Source organism: Tupaia chinensis, unplaced genomic scaffold, assembly GCF_000334495.1.
Source record: "Tupaia chinensis unplaced genomic scaffold, TupChi_1.0 Scaffold149383_1, whole genome shotgun sequence".
NCBI classification, from domain to species: Eukaryota; Metazoa; Chordata; class Mammalia; order Scandentia; family Tupaiidae; genus Tupaia; species Tupaia belangeri.
The window spans coordinates 2,961,265-2,972,720 of record NW_006209227.1 but is presented as its reverse complement, the minus strand read 5'-3'; the positions used below and the strand labels follow the sequence as shown (position 1 = coordinate 2,972,720).

At 49.2% G+C, this 11,456-nt stretch overlaps 1 protein-coding gene across 6 annotated transcripts in view; it reads left to right on the top strand.

Moving 5' to 3' along the window:
• The window catches only part of USP40 (ubiquitin specific peptidase 40), a 102,240-nt gene that overhangs the window by 85,989 nt on the left and 4,795 nt on the right, over positions 1–11,456 (top strand). For 5 of the 6 annotated variants that reach the window (XM_014585253.1, XM_014585252.1, XM_006171153.2 and 2 more), the window contains 5 exons: positions 1,076–1,170; positions 2,708–2,826; positions 3,544–3,609; positions 4,680–4,890; positions 5,021–5,116. In XM_014585253.1, the coding sequence (XP_014440739.1) occupies positions 1,076–1,170; positions 2,708–2,826; positions 3,544–3,609; positions 4,680–4,890; positions 5,021–5,116 (587 nt within the window). Of the gene's footprint in view, positions 1–1,075; positions 1,171–1,263; positions 1,304–2,707; positions 2,827–3,543; positions 3,610–4,679; positions 4,891–5,020; positions 5,117–11,456 lie in introns of those variants that run through there. The other variant, XR_001369898.2, reaches the window with a different exon arrangement.

Here is an 11,456-nt window from a genome sequence, read left to right as displayed (position 1 = left end):
CAGGAATGGCCACCCCACCACAATCCCTTCTCCTCCAGTCTCTTGGGATTTGGGGCACACATGCAACACGCCCAGCATCATTTGCAAGCTGTGGGACCCAGGACTCAGGCCAACTTCAGCCATGTGGGAGTCTAGCGCCTTAACTACCACGCCACCTGCTGCTGGTTCCTGGGCACAGACTTAAAAGCATGTTTAATCAGCATGTTTTACAGAACAAGTAAATATGAAGGTTCACTTTTTGGTATTACCCTGTATCATAATAAACAGGCAGTAGGTTTCATTCTTTAGGATTTCCTGAAAGTGTCTTTTGCATAGTGCCAAAACCACTGAGGAAGAGAGCATTTTCACTAAATTTATAATATATCTATAATTTCTGATTATGTTTCAGCAGTGTGCTCCGCAATAAGCAGAGACATTTCATTAAAGTAGAAATGAGTGAAAACATTCTGCATTTCAAATCTAGTACCAGCTTTCACTTACGTATTGCCAGAGGGTGTGTGCACTCACCAGGAAGGAGCGAGAGAAGAGAGGCCTCTGGAGCTCGATCATGCCATGGTCCTGCCCCCGTCTCTCCCCCGTGCACGTGCATCCCACGTTTCTCAAGCTGCTGGGTCCAAGACTCAAACCACGTGGGGGACCAGCACCTTAACCACCAGTCCGTAGATTCCATTCCCAACGGGGTTTCAATAAGCCTGTTCCCAGGACCAGCAGATGGCCTGCAGATGGTGGCTATATTGCTGGACTCCCACATGGGTGACCGTGGTTCAAGTCCTGGACCCGGTGGCAAGCATGAAAATCACCCCAGGCACACGTGTGCACATGCCCAAGATCTCCTGGGAGGAGAATGGAGAAGGGATTGGGGCAGGGCCATGCCCTTGGGGTGGTGATTTCTCACGTTTCCTCTAACTGTGTCTGTCTCTCTCCGACAAGCACACATGCCCTAAGGGGAAAAGAAACCCTCTACGTATTTTTTTTAAAAGCCTATTTTCAGTAGTAGAACGTGGCAGTGTGTTTTGGGAAGATGAGATGAGAAGTTTCCAGCTCCTCTCAAACACCCAGCTCTGTCCTCTTGAAGGCGCTCCTGGAGGCGGGCCTCCCGGGGAGCCTCTCCTCTACCTGGGAGACGTGGAGATCGCGGACGTCGCCTCCCTGGCCGATCTCAAGTCTCAGGTCAGACTCCTCTCTGCATTGTGCTTTACGGTGATGCAGCTTCCCCAGTGAGATATTAATGGATTCTTCTGTCTCCTTTTCCCTCAATTACAGTCTGTTCTGATATGGCATTTGTTCTATGCCATGTTCAGTGGTAAGTACCTGCAGGCAGCCCGCCGCTGGCCACAGCTCCTGGTGTCTGTCCCTGCCAGCCGCCCTCTGGCCCTCACCGCCTACACTGACAGGCATGCTGTGCTTTTCTTCAGATCTGCCCTCAGTGACTTGAAGCTTATGTTCATTTTTATTTTTTAGGGAAACATGGTTTCTTGAACCATTCGTGAAGCATTTACTCTACCCTCTACTTACATCATTCCGTCCCACTGTGATCCACTGCTAAATGTCGTCAGTGAGGGGCTAGGTCATCGGTTTCCCAGGAGCTCAGGGGGCTAAGCCAGACCTGGTTAACCTTCAGAGAAGGAAGGCTTTGCCCAAGTAGGAAGGCAGATCCCAACACGAATGTCAAAGAAGCACTCTGCTGCCCTCGCACTGACATGGACACCTTTCTCTTAAAGGAAGACACGGGGCATGTTTGAGCAGCCACCCTCGGGGTGGCTATCGTGTGTCCGCACTGTGAGAAATAACCTTCCTCGAGAACAAGCAAAGGGCCGATGCTCATGGGAACAAGTGGGAAGGCATTTCCTCCTTGTATTAGGTTGAAAGATAGCAAACTTGTTATTTTTTAGGTCAAAAATGGATGAACATTGGCAACTTTATATGCTTCAACTTACATGTAAATAGGTGCATAGAGTACCTGTCGCTGTGGAGTTAGAACAAGCAGCTCGGGGCCTGCTGATCAGAGCCGTGCCTAATGAAATCTTAGATCGGAAGTGCGGATCTTGGTGGCAGAGCCGACGCTGCTGAAGAACTGCGTCTGCCGAGGGCAGTGGGAGCTGGGTCCTCGCTTCAATTCGCGTGGACTCTGCATGTGGGAAGCAGACCTGGGAGACGTTTGGTCTAGAAAGTCTTTTTTTTTTTCTTTTTCTATATAGTTTTGCTATAGGGTGTGTGCCCTCACCAGAGAGAGAGAGATTAGAAGAGAGAGAGAGAGAAACCATCCCCTAGAGACGATGACTGTGTCGCACATCCTTATTCTCCACTCCCCTCGGGGGATGTTACACACACACACACACACACACACACACACACACACAGTCTGTTTTTCAAGGCCCAGGCCTCAGCCACAGTCAGCCATGTGGGATCAGCCCCTTCACCACCACGCCACCTGGCTGGCCCATAGAGTTTCATTTTTTAAAATGCAATGATGAAAAATTAGTTTTAGGCTTAGATATAGAAGATAAAGTTTCACTTATTTCTCAGACTGATCTCAGTGGGGAGGAAAGCGGAAAGCACTCAGGATTAATTTAAGAGATGTGTCTTACCCCTGGGGGGCCCACCCCTGATGTCATTGAGCAGTGCTTTTCTGGTGTTGTCTGTTCTCTAAGACAGGTTTTAAGAGCACTTCTAAAGACCACTTCCGAAATGGCTGTTTCTTCCCTAGGCCATGACCTTGCCCTCTCTCTCAGAGTTCGGCGCTCCGTCCCCGGCCTTCCTCAGAGCATGGACGGTGGAGAATACGCGCCTAGGCAGGCTTCTCCGAGCCGACCGGCAGCAGCTCAGGTAGGCTTCCTGGGGAACTCACAGCCCTCCCTGCCCTCTGCCACGCAGGGCCGGGCAGTGGGATAGCAGTGCGGGAACCGGCTCCTGGCTGGATGGTAACAGAAGGCGGCTGATGGGAACCCCACATTTGTCAATAGTTAGATGACGTCAGCTTTTTATAATCCATTCAGGTCTGGGAGAACTTTAGTTTTCTACATGAAGCATGACAGTAGCGTTTGTGAATTTTTTATGCTCCAGGGCCTGACTTTTTCGTGCATCAAGGTCTTCGGGTGAAGTGGGAGCTGGGGAGAGCGTTGCTCACTCAGAAGTGCGGTCCAGCAGGTGCTCTCCCCACAGCTCTGACCCCGGGGAGCATCTCTGGGGCTGGACTTAGTTGTTCATTTCCTTTGCGAAAAAGCAGTCCTGAGGGTTCCTCCACCTTGGTTCTGATTACCACTCCAAACAGCGAGACCTGGGCTGAACAGAGGAAGATTTTTTGACATGGGCCTGTAAGAGCTGAACCCCGCTCAGCAGGGACTGGTTTTTTTTTTCAGCAGGGACTGGCCCAGAACTCAGCCGTCGCCACAGCAAGTACTTGAGGCTCTCCCCTTTCCCAAAGCTGAAGCCCAAGTGTGTTCACCCTGGAGTCAAAAAGCAATCCTTTAAAGCTGAAAGTCAGCAAACAGTGGATGAAAACATTAAGTGAAATGTCACTTGATATTTTGTTTCACTCATCAGGGACTATAGACTAGGACAGAGGCCTGCGGTCTGCTTAGAGCCCCTGCAGGAGGAAGAACACTTGGGGTAAGGCACTCCCCTGCACCGTGAGGTTCCCTGCACACATGAGTTACCGCATTGGGGAGTTCGTCTCTCCCAGGTTCCACAACTTAATCATGGAGTAGTTTTTCCACCGCTTCTAAGTCATCTCACAACTTGAACAGACTGAGTCTAGAAGGATGCGCCTGGGGTCGGGCACTTGAAGCCCATCTCACGCAACACAGAGAGTCCCACTCTCTGGCCTCGTGGCATGGGGACCGCCCCGCCCAGGAGCCATCTCCAGAACCCTCTGTGTGCAGCCTGCCCCTCGCCCCCTCGCTCTTAGCCAGGCCCACATCCTCCCAGGTCCCCTTCCCTGCAGGTGATCCCCTCCTCACATCTCGTATCTCACTGGCCTCTTTGGGAGCGCCCGGGTCACAGCAGCACGGCTCCCCAGACTCGCTGTCAGCCAGCCATTCCCCCCACCTTCCGGTCCTCACGTGGTCCTGCTCCACATCTGTCTCCCAGTCTCAGTACTCCCCACTCTCTGAGCCTTCCCCTCCCTCCCACCGGGACTTTCCCGAGAAGGTTCTCCTGCTCCCTTAGCTGCGGCCATGCGTCCTCACCTCCTCTGCGTGTCTGGCCTCGGATTCCTCTCCCTGGCCGCCTCACAGTAACTCGGCTTCATGGCACCTCAGAACAAGTGCCTGTCAGCCTCAACCCCGCTCTCTTCCTGCCAGCTTCCGCAGTCTGGCTCTGGAGCTGGCATTCCCTAGGGGTCCCCATGGCTTGACACCTCAGTGACACCGGACCTCTCCCACCCTTTCCTGGCCACCCTTTCCCTCCTTGCCTTACCCGGGAAGGTCCCTCCAGCCAGCCTCACCCCAGGCTCTGCTACAGACTTGGGGTGGGCTCTCTGCCTCTGCTGTTAATCGAGACGGAAGGAAAGCAAAGGGCAGTGAGGGTTTCCTGGCAGCCTACAGGACCGAAGGAAATCTCTCCTAGTCTGTAAAAGCCAGAGGATGCCGGCGGGAAAGTTCCATTCATCTGGCCCCAACAGATCCCAGGCACTTTTCATTTCAGTTGCTCTGAGTCTGACATTTGACTTTTCTGTGCAGTCCCCAGGACATCCTGCTGAGGACACAGGTGCGCATCCCGGGTGAGAGAGCCTATGGCCCGGCCACGGACCTGGTGTGGGACACTGCCCGAGGCTGGACTGCCAGCTCCCTGCGGCAGAAAGTGGCCGATCTCTGTTCTCTGCCTGTGGAGAAAATTGAAATTGCCAAATACTTTCCTGAGAAGTTTGAGTGGCTTCCGATATCTAGCTGGGTAAAGTTGCACAAAGCTTTCTCAGAAATTGGGGCTGAGGGCATAACGAGTAGGTTACTCAGTTATACATGGTGATAGGGAATTTAGGTAGAAGTTAAGTTTTGTTTATTTAGATATTATTTTCCTTTAGAACCAGCAAATTACCAAGAGGAAAAAGAAGAAGCAGCAAGATAATTTGCAAGGGGCGCCTTATTACTTGAAAGATGGTGATATTATTGGCATAAAGGTAAGTTTTCGAACAGCAGTTCACAGCTTCTACAAGACATGGTATCAGATGATTCAAGAGAAGTTTTACCAGGTCTCCGAGACATAGATAGTCCTATTCATATACGTTGTTTCAGAGGGTGTGTAAAGATGGGGGGAAGTCAGCTCTTTCATGAAGCCAGTAGAAACGCCATACCGAGCTGCCAAGGACAGCAAGAGAAAACTTAGGTCACCGTCACTGTGACCACAAATGAAATACCAGCTAGCAGGTGCATTTTAAAAAGCACTACTACTATGGCTCACCGGAAGAGCCATGATGTATTTCTGCATAGAAAAAAGTACACATGACTTTTCCAGCAACCCAGTATATGGTAGTTAAGTCAGTTTTTCCAAGAATGCAAGAATGGCGATGCTAAGAATATGTTATGGACCAGCTGGTGGTGTGGTGGTTAAGATGGCTGACCCCACATGGCTGACTGTGCGAGTCAAGTCCCAGACCCAGCAGCTTGAGAAACATACCAGGCGCGAGCGTGTGCAAGATCAGAATCCCAGAAAGAGAAACGGCAGAGAAGGAATTGTGGAGTAGCCATCCTCCTTCCTCACTTTCTCTCACTTTCTCTCTCTCGCTCGCTCGCCCTATGGCAAGTGCACATACCCTCTAGTAAATTTATATGTATTTATTGTAATGTATAGTATATGTGATATATATCATAGATAAAACATATTTATATATATATACACACACAAACATATATACATACACACATATGTATACATACACATGCACATATATACACACAAACATGCATGCACATATGCATACACACATACACACACTATACACATACACACATACATAAACACAATACACACATGCACGCACATATACATATATGTACATATGCCCACATGTTACGCATATGTATATACATGTGTGCAGATGCATGTATGCACGTGCACACATGCATGCTTGTGCATACACACATATATACGCACGTGTACACATATACACATATGTACACATATACCTGCATGCACACATGTATGCATCCGCACATCTGTATATATACATTTGCATATATGCACTCACACATATAAACATGCAGAGCACACACATGTATTATATATACACTCATGCACACACATATATACACACTCACACATATACACATGTATACATTATATGTACAAGTTATGCATATATACACATGCACACATATACGCACATACACACATATACACATACCAACACATATATACACATGCACACATGTATGTTACATATACACACATGCAGGCACAGATGTATAGACAGACACATATATATGCACACACATACACACATACACACATACATATACATGCATATACACACATACACATATATACACACATGTACACACACATATACACGTGCACACACATATACACAGGTATATATACACACATGCACAGACATATATATACACAAACACATATATAATATATACACACATACACACACACATAAATACACACACACACACACACACACACATAAATACTCTGCACTACACCTCACTGCCAAATTAGAGAAGAAAGGGGCCAGCAGATGGTGTGGTTAAGGCACTGGACTCCCTCATGGCTGACCTAACTGCTGTCCAAGTCCTAGAGCTGGTGGCCTAAAACTCATATCAGGCATGTGTGCGTGCATGCCCAAAACCCCGAGAGGAAAATGCAGAAGAAGGGATGGCGGTGTGACCATGCCTTCCAGGAGGTGATTTCTCACATTCCCTTTGTCTGTCTGTGTCACTCTGTAGCAAGCACACGCACACTATGGCAAAACCTAAAAAAAAATGGGGGTGGGGGAAACAACATGGCTAATTCAACAGATGATCCGGAAGACAGCACAGGATAATATTTAATATTAAGGGACCAGCAGTTGGTGTAATGGCTATGTCGCTGGACTCCCATCTAGTCGACCGCGGTTCAAGTCCCAGACCCGGTGGCTTAAACTCACGCCGGGTGCGTATGCATGCATGCCCAAGATCCCTAGAGGAGAATGGAAGAGAAGGGATTGCAGCGTGGCCATCCCCCATGGGGGATGATTTCTTACTTTCTCTCTGTCTCTCTCTGTCTTCTGGTGAGCACACATGCCCTATAGCAAAATAAAAATAAAATAAAAATAAACCCTCTACAAAAAAAAAATTGATATTAAAAATCCAATACCAGTTCATGATTTTTAAAAGAATTTAGGGATGGGGCCAGCAGATGGTGTGGTGCTTAAGAGCACTGGAGGGACCAGCAGTTAGCGTAATGGCTATGTCGCTGGACTCCCACGTAGTCGACTGTGGTTCACATCCCGGACTCGATGGCTTAAAACTCACGTGTGCATGTGTGCCCAAGATCCCGAGAGGAGAATGGAGGAGAAATCACCCCTGGGGTGCCTCTCTGTCTCTCTCTGTCTGTCTGGCGAGCGCACATGCCCTAGAGCGAAAACCCCTCAAAAAGAAAAAAAAAAAAAGAGCACTGGACTCCCACATGGCCGACCACAATTCGAGTCCTGGACTTGGCAGCTTGCTTTCCATCTCTCTCTCACTCTGTCCCTCTCTGGTCAAATTAAAATAAATAAAATTAATGATGGTAAATAAAATAATTTTTTTTTAAATAAAAAAGGTTTTAGAGCAAACTAGGAATAGGATGAGAAGGACCTTGCACCTGGTATAGGTAGTGAGCAAAACCTACAGCCAACCGCACACGTCATGAGAGCTTCAGAGCACCTTCAGCAGTGCTGCGCCTCCTCCCCGCACAGGACAGTAAGCAGCAGAAATCCAAGGAGAGGTAAAGCGAATTTAGAAGGAAAATGTGAAACTTCATATGTCAAGAGATTCAGGAGATTCAAGAAACTGCACAGATAAACTATTAGATCTGACAAGAGGGTCCAAAGGTTCCAAGATCGATATACAGAAAACTGCACGGTGCCTAGGAATATATTCTACAAAAGACTTGTAAGACCTTTTTGGAGAATATTATACAAATCCTAAGCAATATTAAAGGAAGCTTCAACTCAGGCTCCTGGAAGGGAAGCCCCACAACAGTACAGGTGTCAGCTCTTCCCAAGTCTGGAAATTGAGCGTAATTCCAGTGAGAGACCGGGTAGACGAGAGTAAAGGAAATAAACAGAATACGTTCACAGGAACTGCAGAGCTAAGAGCTTTAAAGAGCAGCAAGGCCACGGGTGGGACTGACTACACGGCTGGAGTGACCGTGTAGACCAGGGCAGGGACAGGCGACAAGGACGGGACAGAGGGGCCAGGTCAGGATCACTGCACGAGAGAAGCTGACAGGTGTCTGAGGCAGCATTAAAGATGGATCGTGCAGTAAATGATGCAGGGAGGACTGGTTACTTTCAGAATTTTGATTTCGTTTTCATGAAGGTCAGCCAACCTGTATCTGCCTCTGCCCACACCGTATACGATAGTCAACGCAGGTTGAAGACTTACATGTGAGAAGCAGTCACTTGTAACCTATAGAAGAAAAGACTTACAAAAACCCTTGACTCAGGTTAAGAAGGGTTTCTTAAGAAACAAAAAACACAAACCTTGGGGTGATTGTGTCGCTGGACTCCTACGTGGCTGACTACAGATTGAATCCCAGACCCAGTGGCTTGAAACTCACGCTGGGCACGTGTGCATGCATGCCCAGGATCCCAGGAGAAGAATAGAGGAGAAAGGACTACGGTGTGGCCATGCCCCTTTTGGGGGCAGGGGGTGATTCTCATTTTCCCTCTCACTGTCTCTCCATCTCTCCAGTGAGCACACACACCTTAAGAGGAAAAAAGTAAAACATCAATCATTTTAGCTATATTAAAAGCAACTTTTTTCCAGATCACTTCTTGTATAGGAGAAGGAGATAAACAGGCATCCCTAACAGGGTCTTCCTGCTGCAGTCCACCCCGAGTCCTAGCCGGCCAAGATCTCACATGCCAGCTCTGTGCAGGCAGGCCAGGACATGAACCCAGGGCCTTCCCCATGGGAGTCCAGTTGTGTTACCACTCACTGCACCATCACCAGGCCCCTAAAGTAAAAACGTGTGTTCAGCAAACAAAGTTTTGTAAAACGTTTACAACAGTTTTGTAGAACTTTTTGTTTCACATAGTAATCACGTAAAACTAAGCGCACCTCTCAGCAAGGGGAGGGAACCCTGAGGAAAGGGCAGACCAGCCACGAATGGGAAAAGCACACGCAGCACCGTAACAGGATTGCCAGCCAAACAACACGGCATGCTTCTGCATGGCAGTCACAGAGATGACCCGATAGAGGAGGGCAGAGGTCACCACCTGGCAGTTGACAGAGGAGGACCAGGCAACCAATAAGCCCAGCAAAAATCATCAGCCCCTGGTGAGCAGGGGCTGCCACCCCGCTGCCATCTAGACGCTCAGAGCTCCCACAGGCCAGCTGGAGTGGAAGCTGGTGCAGCGGCTCTGGGAAGCAGTCTGGGAGTGGAAGAGATGGCCGTGCAGTGCTGCCCAGTAAGAGCGGAAGACTGCAGAGCTAAGAGCTTTAAAGAGCAGCAAGGCCACGGGTGGGACTGACTACACGGCTGGAGTGACCGTGTAGACCAGGGCAGGGACAGGCGACAAGGACGGGACAGAGGGGCCAGGTCAGGATCACTGCACGAGAGAAGCTGACAGGTGTCTGAGGCAGCATTAAAGATGGATCGTGCAGTAAATGATGCAGGGAGGACTGGTTACTTTCAGAATTTTGATTTCGTTTTCATGAAGGTCAGCCAACCTGTATCTGCCTCTGCCCACACCGTATACGATAGTCAACGCAGGTTGAAGACTTACATGTGAGAAGCAGTCACTTGTAACCTATAGAAGAAAAGACTTACAAAAACCCTTGACTCAGGTTAAGAAGGGTTTCTTAAGAAACAAAAAACACAAACCTTGGGGTGATTGTGTCGCTGGACTCCTACGTGGCTGACTACAGATTGAATCCCAGACCCAGTGGCTTGAAACTCACGCTGGGCACGTGTGCATGCATGCCCAGGATCCCAGGAGAAGAATAGAGGAGAAAGGACTACGGTGTGGCCATGCCCCTTTTGGGGGCAGGGGGTGATTCTCATTTTCCCTCTCACTGTCTCTCCATCTCTCCAGTGAGCACACACACCTTAAGAGGAAAAAAGTAAAACATCAATCATTTTAGCTATATTAAAAGCAACTTTTTTCCAGATCACTTCTTGTATAGGAGAAGGAGATAAACAGGCATCCCTAACAGGGTCTTCCTGCTGCAGTCCACCCCGAGTCCTAGCCGGCCAAGATCTCACATGCCAGCTCTGTGCAGGCAGGCCAGGACATGAACCCAGGGCCTTCCCCATGGGAGTCCAGTTGTGTTACCACTCACTGCACCATCACCAGGCCCCTAAAGTAAAAACGTGTGTTCAGCAAACAAAGTTTTGTAAAACGTTTACAACAGTTTTGTAGAACTTTTTGTTTCACATAGTAATCACGTAAAACTAAGCGCACCTCTCAGCAAGGGGAGGGAACCCTGAGGAAAGGGCAGACCAGCCACGAATGGGAAAAGCACACGCAGCACCGTAACAGGATTGCCAGCCAAACAACACGGCATGCTTCTGCATGGCAGTCACAGAGATGACCCGATAGAGGAGGGCAGAGGTCACCACCTGGCAGTTGACAGAGGAGGACCAGGCAACCAATAAGCCCAGCAAAAATCATCAGCCCCTGGTGAGCAGGGGCTGCCACCCCGCTGCCATCTAGACGCTCAGAGCTCCCACAGGCCAGCTGGAGTGGAAGCTGGTGCAGCGGCTCTGGGAAGCAGTCTGGGAGTGGAAGAGATGGCCGTGCAGTGCTGCCCAGTAATCCCACTCCTCTACCCCGCGGAATCGGCACGGATGTGTGAGGAGACGAGGCGCTGTTCATTGAAGCACTACTTATAAAGGCCTAAAGTAGGAGGAACGTGTTTTGGGGTTTTTTTTGGAGAGGTTTTTGCTGTGGGGCACATGTGCTCACCAGACAGACAGAGAAAGTGAGAAATCACCCCCCAGGGGGATGGCCACGCTGCAATCCCTTCTCCTCCATTCTCCTCTCAGGATCTTGGGCACGCACGCACACGTGCCCGGTGTGAATTTAAGCCACCAGGTCCGGAACTCGAACTGTAGTCGACTACCTGGGAATCCAGCGACATAGCCACTATGCCAACTGCTGGTCCCCAGGAGAAACGTTTTTAAGTGACCCTCAGGAAGATTGTAGATACAATGAAAAGTGTTGTGGCAGTGGTGGAGTGCACAGTGGCTAAGCCGAGTAAATCCGAGACAGACGGATGTCGGCGGAGGTACCAAGGTATCGCCGAGCCTGTGTCCCT